The sequence below is a fragment of the Brassica rapa genome, chromosome A09 (assembly GCF_000309985.2).
Source record: "Brassica rapa cultivar Chiifu-401-42 chromosome A09, CAAS_Brap_v3.01, whole genome shotgun sequence".
In the NCBI taxonomy this organism is placed as follows: Eukaryota; Viridiplantae; Streptophyta; class Magnoliopsida; order Brassicales; family Brassicaceae; genus Brassica; species Brassica rapa.
Window position 1 is genome coordinate 44,906,287 of NC_024803.2, and position 18,464 is coordinate 44,924,750.

An 18,464-nucleotide genomic window follows, 5' to 3' on the forward strand; every position below is an offset into this window, starting at 1 on the left:
AATAACTAACAATTTCTTGGAAAAAAAAAAGAACTACTCCCCCAAATTCCAGAGAGGAGCTTCCCATCCAAAAAGGCAATCGACTAAAATCCCCAGTCATCCTCTTCCTTCATGACTTTCAGTTCGTTACACCCAAATTTGTTTTCTTTAACTGAAATCAGAAATAGACCTGCATTTTGGGGAGATAATTCTCCATGTTAATTGATCGCATTTTGAAATGATCCTTTATACTCTCTTTTTAAACTTTCATTGGATCCATCTGGTTTGCACTATCTCATATATATTTTTTGTTAATTCCTTAAGATATGTATATTGTGTACATTTTTGTTTTAAAAGTTCATGATAAAATTTAGACTATATTTTATTGGAGGGCATCGCACTGTCTCGAACCAATGACTAAAAAAATATAAACAGGACAATAGATTTGAGCATAAGCTATTGAAACCAGAAGATGGAATAAACAGGAAATTAGGTGATGCAAAAGAGCAATAATAATAGTATTTTTGTGTAAGTGGCAAACGAATCATTCAGATAAATGGTGTCGGGCCTGCTGAGTTAGGTTTGGTTTGGCAGTTACTTAATGTGGAAATGTACGGTTCACATTGACTCCGTTTATTTCAGTCTAGAGTTCAGGTGGTCAACAAGTTGCTGTTAGTATGTTGCACCATCATAATTTACTACTACATCTTTATACGTCACTAACTCATCTTCTGACATGGGCCCTCCTTAAATTGTCTTATTATGTCGATTTCCTTTTAATGGGCGTAAAACAAATCTCTAGTCCATTTATCATTTATAGCCAATCTATGGGCCTTAAACAAAGCTAAGAGCCCAGATTTTAAAACCCTAACAAAACCAAATGCGGACTCATAATCATATAACTAATCTTAAATGTATATGTTCTAAAGTAAAGGTATTCTTATTTTCTAAATATTTTGTATTATTCATAAATAAATTTATTATTTATATTTTAACAAAATTATGTTTTTGTCAAAAATATGATAAATTTTGAAACATTTTAATTGTAAAACTATAAATTTTTACATATTTCAGTAATTATTATTTTTGAGTTTTTTTTTCAACACCCATTTTCCATCCAATGATTTAATAAATAACAAATACACAGAGAAATAATAATTTATATAAGAAAAAGATGCGAACCCATACTGACCGGTCAAACATTGAAGAGCATATTTGTAAATTGTAAAACCATCGAATAAAGAAAAAATAGAAAAAGTTCAAACGATTCAAACTGTTTCCTTGTGGCATTTTAACTTAACAACATCAAACAGAAGCCAAAGACACTATGATTTAACTCTCTCTCTCTCTCTCTCTTTATCAGACTTGAGCTGTGCCTTCAGTAAACTTGGGATCCTCACACCTGTAACGTCCATCAGGTCCAATTCCAAATCCTTTTGGATCAGCAAACACATTCTCTAGCAACTGACTTCGACCTGGCTGCGGACTCGCGTCTGCAAACTCAACCGCTTCCTCAACCAACTCGTCTATCTTCTTCTCTATCGTCTTGAGCTCCCCTTCCTTCGCAAGCTTGTTCTCTATCAGATACTTCTTCAGTGCTGTGATCGGGTCTCTAGCCGCGTACTTGGCTTTCTCAGCTGCCATAATCTAAAGGTTAGTTTCAATCCTAAGATAAAACATTACAAGAAAAAAAGGAACAAGAGATGTACCAGCATCACGGAGCTCATCAGGATCAGCCAAGGAGTGTCCTCTGAACCTGTAAGTCTCACATTCCACCAATGTCGGCCCTTCACCTCTTCTAGCTCTTATCACTGCCTCTTTAGCCACTTCCCTCACCTTCAGCACATCCATACCGTCGACATGAACACCTGGCATCCCAAACGCAGGCCCTTTCTTCCATATCTCCGGATCAGAAGTCGATCTCAAATGAGACATCCCAATCGCCCACAAGTTATTCTCAACGACAAAGATAATCGGCAACTTATAAAGCGCCGCCATGTTCAGACACTCGTAGAACTGTCCGTTGTTACAAGTCCCGTCTCCGAAGAACGCAACAGTGACGTCATCGCAATCCTGCTTCAAGACTTCCCTCTTGTACTTTGAGGTAAAAGCAGCACCAGTTGCCACAGGGATGCCTTCGCCTATGAAGGCAAAGCCACCGAGCATGTTGTGTTCTTTAGAGAACATGTGCATGGACCCACCTTGGCCTCTGCAGCAGCCCGTGACCTTCCCGAAGAGCTCGCTCATGACTGCGCGAGCGGAGACGCCTTTGCTGAGGGCGTGGACGTGGTCACGGTACGTGCTGACGACTGAATCGGATTTGGTGAGGAGCTTGATGAAGCCGGTGGAGACGGCTTCTTGGCCGTTGTACAAGTGGACAAAACCGAACATCTTGCCTCGGTAGTACATTTGAGCACACATGTCTTCGAAAGAACGTCCGAGGATCATGTCTTCGTACAAGACTAGTCCTTCCTCTTTGGTTATCAACTATTTTTTTCGTTACAAAATCAAATATTTACAAATATTAAAGTCAATTCTTAGGAGCAATGCATTGGACATGAATTGGTAATTAGAGGTAAAATTACGACAGTTTAAATACTTTGTCGGCGGGATAGTAAAGAAGGTTTTAAGGAGAGAGAAGCATACCAGGGGATTGGTGGGTTTCTTCTCCTTGACAATTTCCTGAACTGCGACGACGGGAGATCGACGAGCGGCGTGAGCGTGATTGAGTCTGCGAAAGGGGAGAGAACGGGTGGATCCGAGGAAAGAAGAAGGAGGAGGAGGCAATCGGGTGGGGGGAAGCAAGAGACGATTCTCTTGAGATGATGATCCATGGAGAGGAAGCGTGGCTGAGAAAGCCGTCGCCATTTGCAATGTGAGATTCAAGAGAATGACAAAGGCGGAGAGAACGAGAAGGATGGTGATGAGTTGGAAGTGTTGTTGTAATAAGAGGCGGAGGAGGCTCAACTCCCCCTTCTACCTATTTGTTTCCGTCAATTTTTAATTAATTTGTTTATGTGTTTTAGATTTTGGGACCCACCAAACTAGTGAGACTTTCGTTAACATCAATGTTTGCTTTTTCTAAATTATTTTCTTAAAAATTTCAAGATCCAATCTACAAAGTCCAATTGGCAAATTGATGTACAAATGTACACAGCTGCAGAAAGGAACCACAAGTAGGTGAACCAACATGAAAATCCCCACACGCCATATCCTCTCTCTTTTTCGGTTTGCATCGCATTAACGGGCCAGGCTTAACGATAGAAGAAATCACTCATATTCAAGCCCAGTTTCCCCATACTAGCCTAACTACGGTTTTGATTACTCTTGCTCCATGTTTAGACAGTGATTTTGTCTGTCGATAAGAATTTTCTCTTTACACTTTAGAACAGTCTGCGTGCTATAAAGTCTCAATGACCATTTATGTTGTGTGATTCGACATTTATTAATCTTGTAAAAGGAAACAAAATCCATTATAACAAAAGATAGAGCTGATTGATTAGCTCGGTAGACTTAAGTTAATACAGCAGAATACTTCCAACTTAGACCAAACCAAGTAGTAGTAACTTAGATGATGCAACAAAATAATGAAAACCAAACTACGAACAAACACGTAAATTGCTGGCTGCTTAGTCGAACAAGCCGAAACCCAAATCACCATCACTCTCTTCCGCCACTTCCTCCTGCAACCACAATATAATTACCAAAAGCATGTTTAGTAACTTGCTGTGTACTAAGAAAACAAATTATTTATTCTCATTTCCCCTACCTTCTTCTTCTCCTCAGCGGCAGGTGCAGCAGCCGCGGCACCACCACCGGCAGCTGGAGTAGCAGCAGCAACAGGTGCACCGCCTCCACCACCAGCACCAACGTTCATGATGAGGTCAGTCACATTCCGTTTCTCAGCCATCTTGGCGAATAGCATTGGCCAGTATGACTCAATCTCAACGCCAGCTGCTTTGACCAAAGTAGCGATCTTGTCGGACTACCAACACCAAGTTAAATAGCAAAAGTCAATAAAACAAATTCCAAACATCAGAATAAGTCTCCCAAACCATAATAAGGTTTGTAGAGAGATAAACATACATATGAAGCAAGTATTTAAATATCAAATAAACAGAAATGACTCCTAATCCTTTAACCTCTAGTCTTTAAGTATACTAACTAGCTAAACACGTTGATCAAAGAAATGGATAATAATCTGAAAAATCACAAATAAAGAAAACTAACCGTGATAGAAATACCCTCGTCCTCGAGGATCATAACTGCGTAGCTGCAAGCAAGCTCTCCCACGGTCGACATTTTTTTTATAATCTGAAACCATGTCAAAACAATAACAGCTGATTAGTCACCAAATTAGCAAAAATAAAATATCATACATACTCGGAATCCTTTAATCCGGAGTCTAAATATGAGATTCTAACTAACCAAACATCACATAAGGTCCTAAAAACTAAACCACAAAAGATAAGCAGCTGCTAGAAACAGTGTGAGATCTTAAGGGATAACTAACATAGAAGCATCAAGTACCTGTGACTAGGTTCGATTATGCTTTTGGAGAGCGGCTCGGTTGATAACTCGCTAGGGTTTGCCACGAAGATGGGAGACGCATATATTATAAAGCTTGTAACCCTGATATATATGGGCCGATTAGATATTACAGTTTATTAGGCCTTTATTTTATAGTGGGCCTTTTATGCGATTTACTCTATAGAGAGAATTGACTTTGACCAGATTAGGTGTGTCGAAGATAGCCAGTGCCATTTGATGATCCCCTATGCACCTAAATTACTAATTCCCAGTGGTGTACATGTTTTTGACTTGTAACTCAACAAACAAATTTAATTGTATGTTTTCCCAAAGACATGAAAAGTCTGACGTGTTTTCTTGCTTTTAGTTAGAAGTTTCTTTACTTTTTTTTGTTGGTAAATGTAGGCAGCAACCAATTACGCAGATGATGGTTCAACCACCTCCATCTAGGAGAGTTGTTGACCCGACTGACGGTTCGATCCGAACAGAAAAGTACGACCTAATTTAGTTATTATTATAGATCAAGACTTTGAAGAACCAAGAGATTTTTAGAAATGGATCTGGCTTTTATATGTTTTTCTTAGCTTCCCTTCTTGACTCCCTCCGTTACTTTTACTAAACTAGCACAAGGAGTGAACGGGTTAGTAAATAACCAATATTTTTGGATTCTTCTTCTTTTTTTAACAACGTTAGTGAGTAATACTTTTGCCAGTTAGCTAATGAATGAATCAAAACCCACAACTTCACCAACCAAAAAGTGTGATCAATTAAAATCACCGTAATTTGTGCGATTCTGCAAGTTATCTGTATAGGTGTGAACTCGGGTACCGTGGATTACAAAGACTTATGTTTGTCTTTTGACAATTTTTTAGATTTTCTAGTTTACCAAAGTATCAGAAATCAACTAACTTATAGCAATCACACATCCATAAAATTAATTAAATTATAATAATCCAATCGACAACTTACAACAAAATATTTGATATCAAGTACACAATTACATAATCAAACCAATGAATACACTCCACATATCCGGTCGAACCAATCATTGCACAATCTTAACCGGATAATTCTCAATCGAACCAGCCCACGCATTACCCGTCAGCTCCTCCGTCGAAACAACTCGTAACGCTTTCCAAACCGCACTATTACACTTGAAACCAGATCCAAACGCAATCTGCCAAAGCCTATCACCAGCCTTAACCCGACCCTTAGCTTCGGTATAAGCCATTTCGTACCAAAGCGAGCTACTCGAAGTGTTACCAAACCGGTGCAAAGTCATTCTCGAAGGCTCCATATGCCAATCTTTAAGATCGAGATTCTTCTACACCTCGTCGAGAACCGCTCTGCCTCCTGCGTGTATACAGAAATGCTCGAAAGCTAGCTTGAAATCCGGAATATACGGCTTCACTTTGAGTTTTAGCAACTTCCTTTTGACCAATGAAACCAAGAACATTAACTGTTCCGACAGTGGAAGAACCATCGGTCCTAACGTCGTTATGTTTGTTTTCAGAGCGTCTCCGGCCACGGACATAAGCTCCCTAGCTAAAGAGACACCGATCGTTCCTCTCTCGTCTTCCTTCTGGTACACGCAATTATAGTTCTTGTCGTCTGATCCTTTATGTGTCCGCACGACGTTGACTAGCTCGTACTTTGACTTGGACCTGTCTTGTCGGCGGTTAGAGAGGAGAATCGCTGCACCGCCCATTCGGAAGATGCAGTTACAGAGGAGCATTGACCGGTCGTTGCCGAAGTACCAGTTTAGGGTTATGTTTTCCGTGCTGACCACGACAGCGTAAGAGTTTGGGTTTGCTTTGAGGAGGTTGTTGGCGAGATCGATTGAGATTAGTCCGGCGGAGCAGCCCATTCCTCCGAGGTTGTAGCTTTTGATGTCTTCTCTCATCTTGTAATGGTTCACGATCATTGCCGATAGTGACGGCGTCGGATTGAATAAGCTGCAGTTTACGATCAAGATTCCGACTTCAGCCGGTTTAATTCCGGTTTTCTCGAAGAGTGAATCCAAAGCACCGAACATAACGGCTTCAGCTTCGGCACGTGCCTCGGACATATTTAGCTTCGGGGGTGTTGACGTTATACCACGTGGAAGATAAGTCTCGTCTCCTAAACCGGCCCGGTTCGAGATTCTTTGCTGGAACTGGACGGTGTCGTCGGTGAAAGCTCCGTTTTGCTCCGTCATCTTTAAGAACGAATCTACGGACATTTTCCGCTCGTCTTCCGGTTTGTAGCAGGAGAAATCCACTAAGTAAACCGGTTTAGACCGGTTAGTCACGTAGATGATCAAAACGAAGCAGAGGGAAACCAAGCAGGCGAGTCTTGTCACCCCGTCGAGTTGGACCGCATGGTTATACCAAAGCTCGGAGAACGTCTCGAACGTGAGACCGGTTAGCTGAACCAGCACGGTCCCCGTTAAGGGAAGAATGATGAGTAGGAAGAGAAAGGTGGTGAAGTTGAAAGAGTTATGAAGTCCAAGCTTCACGTACTTAAGCTTGACGGACGTTAAGAAATCTGGCAAACGTCGCCGGATTCGTATAACGGCCGATGAAGAATCTTTAAACGCCATCTCCGCTGTTAATCTCTCTTGATCCATCTCTATGCTGTTTGCTCTCTCCATCAGTATTAACTTTGGGTCGAATATTTTCAAGCTGGATATACAATTTGTATAACTATTAAATCGTTAGGCAGATTCGGAGAAAGAGAAAATGAGAAATACAAATTCCTAAAGTGGTGAATTTGGAGGATTTTGGTGAAATGAGGGCAAGTGGAGGTGGATATATATATAGAGTGGCTATTAAGTGCAAGAAAGAGAGAAAAAAATTAACAAGATTAAATAATAACGAAAAGAAGATGTGAATAATATTCGAAATTAATGGTGGGTGGTTCCGAGATACTATTATTAGCTCAACTACTTATTATATGGGACCTTGATATTAAATTAACTAGTCATATTATTTGTCACTTTTTTTGTTCACACGAAATGTAAATGTGTAATAGTACATTCTCATAAAAGTCTTTCAGAACCCATCTGAAACATATGGTTAGATCATAAATTTGGGTCTCTTTTTCACATAAATTTGAGTTTGACAAACATACTAACTTTCTATTTTTGTTTAGCCTAGTTGTTAAGTAGATCACAATAACACACAACAACAAAATATGGCATGCATTCTTACTAATCGAAATGTTCTAGACAACCATTAGCAAAAATACATGGTTTATATATCCAAGATTGATTGAGTAGTATTTGGAAATTAACAATTAAACTAGATTTTGATCCGTGCTTAAGAAGCGCGGATATTTTTTTGGTGACTGTAAACTCAAATATTAAATGAATTTCTGTTTATTATTAGATATCTAAAATATTTAAAAGTTGTTCTATTATTATTATTTCAGTCCGATACAATGTTTTCATTGAGATTTCATATCCGAATCAGACTTATGGTCGAACCGTAAGATCTAGTAACTCATATATAGTGGGATGGAATATAATAAAATGAATATAGTAAAGGTATCTGAAAATCAAAAAGACTGTTATTAACCCACTGAGAAAAATATAATTTGTTTTTTTTTATAAATTTTTGATATATTAATATATATTTGACTTGTATGAGAAATTTCTTTTAACAAATATTGTTAAGTTTATTTATAAATATATTAATTATCAATCTACCAAAATAGTTAAGCAAGTATTATTTCTTTTCCTTTTTTAATTTTCTATCAAACTATTATCAATTTTTTTTAAAAAAAAAAATCAGTTTGTGACAGATATTTTATTATTAGAAATCCATACAATTTAAATAATGTTACATTTATATGTATTTATGTATAAAATGGTCTTCATAATTTGGGATTTTGTAAAAAAAGGGTCTAAAGTTAATTTGGTTAATTTTTTTTTCTGTAACAAAAGTTAATTAGATTTATAATTTTCTTTTATGAATGGGTTGTATCAGTTAAATTATTTTTTTTAAATTAAACGCCCAAAGCCCAATTAATAATATTTATTTTGCTGATAACAAAGTGATATTAAATAGGGATAACATATAATATATAAGGAAGACCAAAAAAAAAAAGGTCCAAACAATTTTTTTAAGTAGATTTATTAAAACTCATTCCTTTTTAATAGTATTGATATTGTAAATATTTTGGTAACTTGTAATTTTAAAGCAAATTTGTTTGACAAAGGTTACTTTCGTTCATGAGAAGCGTTCCCTGTCCAATTGCAACAACAAGGGTAGACGAAAGCGTGTCCCCAAATATTCAAATTTGCTATTTTTATGTAATTGTGTATTTCTTTTTTTTTTTTTTTTTTTTTAACTTTAAATTTTATTTATATAACAATTGTCTCCAGATTACAGCACTCTGTTCAGATCACAAACCAATCTGCTTACCAAAAAAGACTCCAAAAAGAAATTACCTACTAGCTATCAAACAGCACTCTGTGTAATTGTGTATTTCACATGGATGGAAACTAATCATTTTTAGACCATGATAAATTGATAAAGAAGTACACTATATTATTTCTTAATATCAGCACATTTCGTTTTGGGTAAATCTTCAAAATAGCATATTTCTAAGTTTATATCACAAAAATAGCACTCAAAAACTAAAATGACGAAAATAGCATTTTATCTTTTGAAAAATTTAAATTTTTTTATTTTTCAAAATTTGAAATCTTATCCCCAAAACCTCACTTTTCAACTCTAAACCCTAAAACCTAAACTCTAAACCCTAAATTCTAAACCATAAACCCCACCCTTTGAGTGCTATTTTTGTGACTTTTGGCCTTGAGTGCTAGTTTGGGAACAAAAACTTGATTTAGTGCTATTTTGGTCTTTTTCTTTTTCGTTTTTCCCGTTACATACGCATCCACATTAAATGTTTCGTTTTTTTTTTCTGAACGAAAATGTTTCGATTATGTTGTCAATTATATATATATTTTTAAGTCAATTATAATTTTAAAAATTTGGCTATCTCCGTTAAGACGTTGAGTTGTTGATAAAAATATATATTTAAATTCTTATGGACAGGTAATTTGTTTATCAATACTATTAAATTAAGAATATGAAGTTTAACTATTTTTATAACTCCATCTAAATGTTTATTTAAATATATTATGTTACCACTTTTTATTAATATTAACCTTTATTTTAGTTCCATAATTCTAGGGATCCACTTCCCTCAATTGATTTTAGATTTTTAATCGATGGTTCCATTTTAATTCCACAATTTTAGGGAATCACTTCTCAGTTAATTATTAGTAGATGGTTGTTATATGTAAGATTAATAACATAGGCAAATAAAATGATCTTATCCTGATACTAACACTTGATAATAATATAGGTAAATAGAATACATACGTTAGTGTATAGTTTATGTCAAATAATTTTATTCTACTAAGGTTCTAATGTGCTTTACTAAAACCTATGGGTTTTTTTTCACCTGGTATTTTTTTCTGAAAACAACTTAATAATATTTAACATAGCACTACAATCTACACTTTTTAATAATACATAATTGACCTAATGCTTGAGGTTAGTCGGTTTAATAATTAATTTATTGTATTATTTTATAAGAATACAATATGTAAACAGTTTATTTAGATAAAAATCACCAATGTGTATTACTTATCGAAAATTCTTCAATATGGAAATAATAGATTTTATGTTTAATGAAAACTATTAGCAACTCTTACAATATATATATATATATATATATATATATATTCTTTCAGTTATTTATTCAGTTTTTGGTTTAATTCTATTAAGGTTTCAAGTTTTTGGAGGTAGTAATTTAAATCTCATTTGGATATTAATAAATTTTGGTTTGGTTCATATTTTTATGGGTTTAATTAGTTTTGAATACCAGTTTAAATCATATAAAATTTAAAAGTAAAATATATATTAAAGTTCTACAAATTCAATAATAAAAATAACAAATGACATAATTTTATAATTTTATAATATATGACCGAATATCTAAATTTAACATAAATTACGCCAGTTTAAATATTTGAGTAAAAAACCAATAAATATTTTGAATATCTCCAATATTTTAAGCATTTTAAATTATTATTGCAGCTTTTACGGGTTATTCTATAAAACCTACAAAGTATTTGTCGCTGCAAATATATTTTGAATTACGATTATAGTTTTTACTGCTTAAATAGAAAAATAATTTGAATAGATAATTTAAATAAATATAAACATAAACTATGTATAAATATAACACATAAAATCATACATAAAATTCTAATTATTATTAAGTATATATGTAAAAAATAATATACCCGCATTTTCAAAGGGCGGGTTAGAATCTAGTTTGCTATTAAAGTGATTTGAAATCAAACAATATTTATCAGCATTTTCGATCTGTATTTCTGATTTTCAAATACTTCTTCAAACCTAATAAATTAACTGTGCCAAGGTGTCCAAAAAGGACATTGGAGGGGAAAATGGGGAAAACGAACCTCAGAGACAGAAGCGTCGTCTTGTCGTTGTAGTCCGACTGGAACCTGTCTCTATTTTCCTTATTTACCTTTTTATTGGGATAAATAATTAAAAAACTGCAATAAACCAGATGAACCATTTAGAGCATGATTAATTGAGGTTTTTATGATGGAGTTTTTAATGGAATATAAAAAACCGTCTCTTAACTTTTAACTAAAAAAAATTAAAAACCAATTCGTTTTTATATTCCGCTAAGAATCCTCATTAATCATGCTCTAACAATCAAAGAATTTTTTTTGCATGCATGTAATTTAAGAGCATGATTAATGGGGTTCTTAAAGTGGAGTTCTTAACAGAATATAATAAACCGTTTCTTAATTTTTAATTAAAAAACTAAGAACCGGCTCTTCCCATTAATCATGTTCTAAGTTATGAGTTCTTCCGTTTTGCTTATATATATAGTATCTTTTGTATTACGTGTGAAATCATAAGTTACACCATTTACAACGTGAGAAATACAAAGATATTTATGCAAGTCTTATTCGTAGAATCTAAGAAACATAATAACCCCTTTAACTAAAAAAAAATCCTGTTGATCGATTTTCACAAATAAAAACAAGACATAAATACTCTCACAGATTGGTAAACAGAAAAGAAAAACTAAAGACAAAAGCCGACTACGCCGTTTGAATGAATCGTGATTACCACATGAAACACATGTCGACAGGACGTACCAACTCTCTATCTTCAATACTAGAATGATACATTTCACCAAATGCTCAAATAGTTTATCACTATATGAGTAATTCTGTATTCTATAAAAAATTAGTAATCGAGGTCAAACTTGATGAGCGTAATAGGAGCCAAAATGTTGTAGTTATAAAACATATATAGACCTCCTAGTGCAATATCTTATCAAACTACTTAATTTGCGAACTAAAATGAAAAAATGGTAATAAATATAAATGGTGGACTAGTGCCCATGTGTAGAACATAAACGAACAGTTAATGTTGGGCGGCTTAATACCAACTAACTAGAAACCAGTCCGCCATCAATGTATAAATAAATAATATGTATATATATTATCTACATTGTATGAAAAGGACTAATAACGTAAATGGTCTCTAGACTCTCTACATAAATAAACGACATCGAATCCATAAAACAAGCTGAAAAGGGTTTGATGCAGTACCATTGCACACTACTATAAGTAAGTACCCTTCAAACTTCAAAGTACCAAATGATTAATTAAGTTATAAAGTTTAACAACTGAAATTAAGAAAAGCAAATCCTTGCATATAACCTTATTTAAGCACCACGGCAAAACGTTACCAATTGTTTTTTTTAATATTTATATAATTTAATCAGGATTGGTATATCATATATGGATTTTAATCCATGTAAATGAGGGTTGATTATTAGGGATGTATCATACTTCGGAAATTATAAAAAATATTAAATAATATATAAAGAGTTATTACCGATCTATTTATCACTCATTGGTTTTAGATTGAAAATTCATAATAAATTCGAATTTAATTGGCACTGTAATTTCTATCTCTTGTTTTTTCTTTATAAAACTTCTATCATTATATATTCTTCCATACTTTGATGGATACCGTGTCATTTTAAAGCGTAGCCAATGAAGTGGTTTCAACTGTAATCAAATAGTAGTGAAATTCCCGAGTTTTGACGACGAAAACAATATCTTCGTAAATAAAAAAAACAATATCTTCATTTTCTGGACTTTACCACTTTTAAGTTGACTCAAAGTGAGCCAAGCCATTTTTTTGTGGAAGATTGCACGTGGATATCTCTACGTTTATAGCCCACTACTAGGGGTTTCCTTTATTTTTTGGTTGTCAATCTTTGAAGCTTCATAATACAGTGTCAACCATTCAACTATCTTTCATGATTTATTATATTTTGTTTCGAATAGAACAACTTGCAGTTAACTTATTAAGCTTTATGTTCTTCAGGTGCTCCATCAGTATTCCACACTACATCCTTTAATCCAGATGAGAAGTTTTTGTAGAACTGCAAACCAGATTTACATAATCCCAATTAAAAAAATAATTAGAGATGCTAACCGGTCCATGAAGATTAAACTGAAAAAAATACCTTGTGAAACTCGAGGGTATCACCGCCGGTTTTCCTAAGCTCTACCACATGCAACGATGGCGCCACTTCAAACACCTGTTAAACCGAATAAATCATTGTATACCAGGTACTGATAAATAAACCCGAACTTAACCGGGACGTTATCATTTCTATTTTATATGTTCTGTTTACCTCTGTAGCAACTGAGAGCTGGCCTTTACGACCACTTTTGTCTCCTTTCATTTTTATCTGCAAATTTATTTAACAATCTTCAACGAAGCCACAAATAAAATAATTCAATAACACAGACAAAATCAAGAATACGAACAAACCTTGTACTTGTCTTTACGGACGTTGAAGCCTAATGGCTTTGCGGTTTCTTCCATTTTGGACATTATTTCGCTCGCAGGTCGTTGAGAAGTAAACCGTGTCTCTTTCTTCACAAGTTGCTGAAAATTCCATAACCAAAACAATTAGACAAACATATTCATAATTTTATACAAAATAATCCAAAAAATTGCATGTAGTAAAAAGGTTCGTACGGCTTGCTTTTCGAACAAGTTTTCAAGACTGTTTGAGCTAGAGATAAGTTCAAAAGCGTTCATGGATTCCGGTTTCGCCTTCTTCTCTGTTACAAGAGACTCCTATAGTAGCAACATGAAAGAGTTATTATCAGTTGACTAAATACACTGGCTTAACTTAACCGCACTAGAATATGTACCTTGGAGTTACTGAAAGCAGCATCCACATCATCAATGGTTATGTCTTCATCATCTTGGCCAAACGATGGTGGCTTGTACCCTTGCTTGAACCATTCATCTTCTAGTAATTCTGCAATACTTATTCTCTGCATTTCGAGGAAACCGTGTTTGGTAAGCTCTTGAACAGTTTAGACCATTTGATCTTTAGTTTACAGCATCACAACTAAGTCTTACGGTTATAGGACTGGGATCAAGAATACGCTTAATGACTTCCTTGGCACCGGGAGAGAACCATGATGGGCAGCTGAACTCAGCTTTGCATATCTGAAGTAAAACCAAAGATGAGATTAGAATAGTACTTACAAAATAGTACAAAGCAGAGGAAGATATATCTTTTCACGTACACGTTTGTATAACGTCATGAGATTTGGCTCATCAAAAGGCAAGTAACCAGCCATGAGCACAAATAGAATAATACCACAGGACCAGACGTCTGCTGCTGCACCGTCATAGCCTTTGTCCGACAGAACCTACTCTCAAACCCCCAAAAATGCGGTAGAAACTTTAATATATATCCTAATACACTTAGTAAATAATTTTGGTAGATCATTATATATATTCTAAAATACTTCGTATATTGTTTTGGTCGATCATTATATATCCTAAAACACTTAGTATGCTTAGATTTTTAAGTGCTGAAACTTTAGGTATCTACCTCAGGAGCAACATAGTTCGGCGTTCCACAAGCAGTGTGAAGCAAACCATCTCCCTGCATTCAAAAGAATGGTGCTTATAAAAAAACAAAGTGATATGTTGTTCATTTCACAAATTAATTTCCAATTGGCCATGGAATCCAATTGATAAATCAAATGATTTACCCGAACTTGTAGCGAAAACGCGCTTAGCCCAAAATCAGAAACTTTTAAAATCCCATTTGCATCAAGGATAAGATTTTCAGGCTGCAACAAGCAACATATATAGGTTGAGAAACTTGAAAAAATGATGAATATCAGATAAAAAAAGAGCGCAACCAAAGAAAGACCTTGAGATCTCTGTGGTAGACCCCTCGACTGTGGCAATAATCCACAGCATTTATGAGCTGATGAAAATAACTCCGAGCTTCATCCTCCTTTAGTTTCCCCTGTTGGGCCTATCGTATGGTTCAAATCCAAGAATTGCATTAGTATAGGAACAGAGGAAAACAGATACCATTCGTGGAGAGAAAAATAAAAGAACGATAGAAACTCTAAGTTATGGTTTCAGTTAGCGCCTTACAGGTTGGAACTCTATATTTTTAATCTTTCGTGACAACAAAATCTTGCACTCTCTCGGTTATGCTTCAAGGTTTAATTTAAATGACAAACTTATTCAAAAACGTGAGAAGTCAGAACTTGCAGCGGCAAAGATCAAACAGGGTGGAAGAGTAATGGATCGGTATCTTACGATTTTATCAAATAGTTCACCTCCGTTGACCAGCTCAAGAACAATATAGATCTTAGTTTTGCTCGCCATAACCTGCCCATACCATCACCACACAGTGAGGGTTTACACGGTAAGATTATTAACACATATCGAGAGGTCAAATAAGATTAAAAGTTTATTAGCTTTTTCTTACCTCAATGATTTCGACCACATTTGGATGTTTAATCAGTTTCATTGTCGCTATTTCTCTTTTAAGCTGCACCAAGAAAAATAGACGTATATATCTTCAAGATCTTGATCATAACACTATATTTTCCTCCGATTTAAGAACCAATTTAAAAAGAAAGAAAGCTACTCTACTTCAAAACCATATCCATGCCACCACTGTTTTGATCATTGCGTACTACGATAGATTCAAAGATCTCCAAATCCGTATAACTTATAAGCAGAAAACTCCTATATATTCGAATCTTATTTATTTATCTGGAGTGTTTCAAAATATTAGTTAAACTTTAGATAATCATTAACCTTGACCACCAACACACATACCTCGGACATGTCCTAATCACGAACTTAAATTATTCACTCGAATATAGGTTAGAAAACAAATCCAAAACACGTGCATGCTTTCGTATTATTAAACACATTTTTACGTGCGAACCTGTTCGACCATTTTGTGGCGGAGAATCTTATCTCGGTCGAGGATTTTGATAGCGGCTAGATCTCCAGTGACGGTGTTCCTTGCGTATTTGACCTTAGCGAAGCTTCCTTCGCCTAGAGTTCGTCCCATCTCGTAGTTCCCCACTCGCGTCCGGCTTGCCGGCGTTGTCTTCTTTCTACTCCCGCTCATTTTCTTCTTTCTTCGCTTATGTTAAGAAAAATCACAATATATCCGTAGGAACAGTCGAGGCTTTAACGTTTCAAATCTCAAAAAGACTAAACAAATCTCAACGGGACGATTCTTTCTCCCTCTCTATTTCTAGTGGATAGATGGATGGTGGGAATATAAACGGACGAGCGAGAGAGGTAATAGGGAGAGTGGGATTCACGAGCGGTATCTAGGTCCCACATGCAAAACATTATTCTCTGTTCCGCGTCCTTCCCGTGTATGGGACCTATGGACACTCTCATTCCTCCCTATGAAACTTCCTTCTTTGTTTTTTTTGGGGTGTGTTTTGTGAGGCTCAGGCATTCTGGATTTTGAATTATATATGGAAGTTATTTTATTTTTTAATATATGTGGATATGGTGTATTTTGTGAGGCTCAGACACTAATCTATTCCATGTTCTTTTTTTTTTTTGCTTCATAGCGTTCTGAATTTCAACGTTCAATGTTCTTTTTGTAAGAGTTTTTTTTTGTCAATTTTTTCTATATATTAGATCAAATTGGATTGGTCAAACTGCTATTTCTACAACTTCTTTTTAATTTGCAAACGTTTATGTTATGGTCATAGATTTGATTCCTATAAAAGAATGTTAATATATAAAAATATATAGATGATTGAAGTATGTTGATGTTTCCATGTGAGTAAAGGCAACTGTGAACCACACATTCACATAAATCCATCCTGATAAAATCAGATGACACAGAATGTGATAATGTTTTATTTCTCTTATTTTTATTTTTCAAAAAGTTTCTTCTTTATCTTTATCTATCTTCTATATTCGTCTGATTTTTTAATTATACATTTATAATATAGCAAAAAACGCAGAAAAGAGTAGTGTATTGCATATCTAATGATAATACCGATATAATAGTTTTCTAAAATATTACGTCTTAGAAATTCGCATCCTTATACACAGTAGTTACGTCTTAGAAAGTATAACTAAACTTTTGTACAAGTACAATTATTCTCATTTGATAAATGAAATTCACATCCTTATCAAAAAAAAAAGTTAAAAAGAAGAAATAATACAGAGTAAACCACTCATCCAATAATTGAGTATTTTTAAGTTCTTTTGATTTTTTTCTTCTCAAAGTCGGTACAATAATATCACGTCACCATCACAAGAAAGCCATTGCATTTGGACCTTGGTTACCAAATTGAACTTCTTCAATCCAAGTTTTAGTTTAATTTATAAAATAATATTTGTTTTTCTTGCACTAGACCGGACACATACCCTGTTACTAACTCTTGGCCCATATAAACAGGCCATTAACAGTTTTGTAGGTTGAAAATTAGGGCCGAATAAAAATGATTATACGTGCAATATGTGAAAGGGAAAAAACGAAAACTGTGGGTGATTCTAAAAAAACGTTTGTATGAAATTCTGTATTGAAAATTTCGATATCCTTAGTTGGAATCCTACTCTATGATTTTATTTTCCATTAATTTTTTTTTCATGTTTAGTGTGTTCTTGTATATATATTACAAATAAAAATGTCAGACTAGACAAAACAAAGAGATGATACAAATGGTCGAAGGACCTAACTGTTTACTCAGACAGTTTGCTTCCGAGTTTACTACTTACATTTTTAGTAACGAAGTTAGATATTCATACGTATAAATAATAGAGCCGGCTCAGATTGTGTTTCTTATTTTGAAAAAAAGACCTAACGTGTCAATAAGATTGTATAAAGCGCATATATAATGCCTTCAAATTATATTGTGCATGCACAAATACGTAACTCTACTTGCACCACACGGCACTGTGTTCGCCCTTCCTCTCTCACGTTTCTTTTCGCCTCGTAACAGAAATTATAACTTGGAGCATATAATAAAATACCTCAAATAATATTAAATTTTTAAAAATGTTCTTCAGAATCCCTAGTTGTCTGTATTCTGTAGAAACTAAACATAATACGTGTTACAATTGCATTGACATTGACCAAACTAAACCGGGGGTTTACCTCGAAATAGGTCTAGATATCCAAACTAGTTTTAGGTACCATTTACTAAATCAAAGAAAGAAGACATAAACCCCTTTTTAAAAAAAAATACAGCCAATTGCGAAGATAAACTTTGTAAAATATGAGAGATACACCCGTGCCACACACCTCTTTATTACCTCGGTCCGCCCCTGGTTGTACCTACTTCCAAAATAGGTGTAAATATCCAATCGAGTTTTAGGTACCATTTACTAAATCAAAGAAAAGAAGAAATAAAAAAGTAGAGCCAAAGAAAAATTGACGCAAACCATATGATCATCGGGTGTGATTTTGAAATCATAATTTTCTAAACCAGCATACACGAACTGAAACACGACGGTATATATATACTACTTACTCATACACTCTCAAAATATTACAGCTATCGTCACCTCACC

The 18,464-nt window shown here is 34.6% G+C and overlaps 4 protein-coding genes across 4 annotated transcripts; all 4 read right to left on the reverse strand.

Annotated features, from left to right (window-relative positions):
- Positions 1-1,119: 1,119 nt before the first annotated feature.
- LOC103843771 (pyruvate dehydrogenase E1 component subunit alpha-3, chloroplastic) lies at positions 1,120-2,969 on the reverse strand. The gene is made up of 3 exons (XM_009120542.3): positions 2,626-2,969; positions 1,689-2,466; positions 1,120-1,616 (listed from the first exon to the last, which is right to left on the reverse strand). The coding sequence occupies exons 1-3, from the start codon at positions 2,845-2,847 to the stop codon at positions 1,339-1,341; spliced, it is 1,278 nt and encodes a 425-aa protein (XP_009118790.1). The 5' UTR covers positions 2,848-2,969; the 3' UTR covers positions 1,120-1,338.
- A 436-nt stretch (positions 2,970-3,405) lies between these two features.
- LOC103843772 (60S acidic ribosomal protein P1-3) lies at positions 3,406-4,716 on the reverse strand. Its single transcript, XM_009120544.3, has 4 exons — positions 4,510-4,716; positions 4,210-4,293; positions 3,749-3,964; positions 3,406-3,662 (listed from the first exon to the last, which is right to left on the reverse strand). Exons 2-4 carry the CDS (start codon positions 4,279-4,281, stop codon positions 3,609-3,611), a joined length of 342 nt encoding a protein of 113 aa, XP_009118792.1. The 5' UTR covers positions 4,282-4,293; positions 4,510-4,716; the 3' UTR covers positions 3,406-3,608.
- A 711-nt stretch (positions 4,717-5,427) lies between these two features.
- LOC103843773 (3-ketoacyl-CoA synthase 1-like) lies at positions 5,428-7,332 on the reverse strand. Its single transcript, XM_009120545.3, is given in 1 exon segment — positions 5,428-7,332. A coding segment is annotated over 1 exon segment (1,587 nt). The 5' UTR covers positions 7,142-7,332; the 3' UTR covers positions 5,428-5,554.
- Positions 7,333-12,687: 5,355 nt separating this feature from the next.
- LOC103843774 (CBL-interacting serine/threonine-protein kinase 9) lies at positions 12,688-16,047 on the reverse strand. Its single transcript, XM_009120546.3, has 14 exons — positions 15,859-16,047; positions 15,391-15,453; positions 15,219-15,290; positions 14,818-14,925; positions 14,654-14,734; positions 14,491-14,544; positions 14,180-14,305; positions 14,010-14,099; positions 13,796-13,921; positions 13,617-13,718; positions 13,407-13,523; positions 13,267-13,323; positions 13,096-13,170; positions 12,688-13,011 (listed from the first exon to the last, which is right to left on the reverse strand). The coding sequence occupies exons 1-14, from the start codon at positions 16,045-16,047 to the stop codon at positions 12,934-12,936; spliced, it is 1,338 nt and encodes a 445-aa protein (XP_009118794.1). The 3' UTR covers positions 12,688-12,933.
- Positions 16,048-18,464: the final 2,417 nt, after the last annotated feature.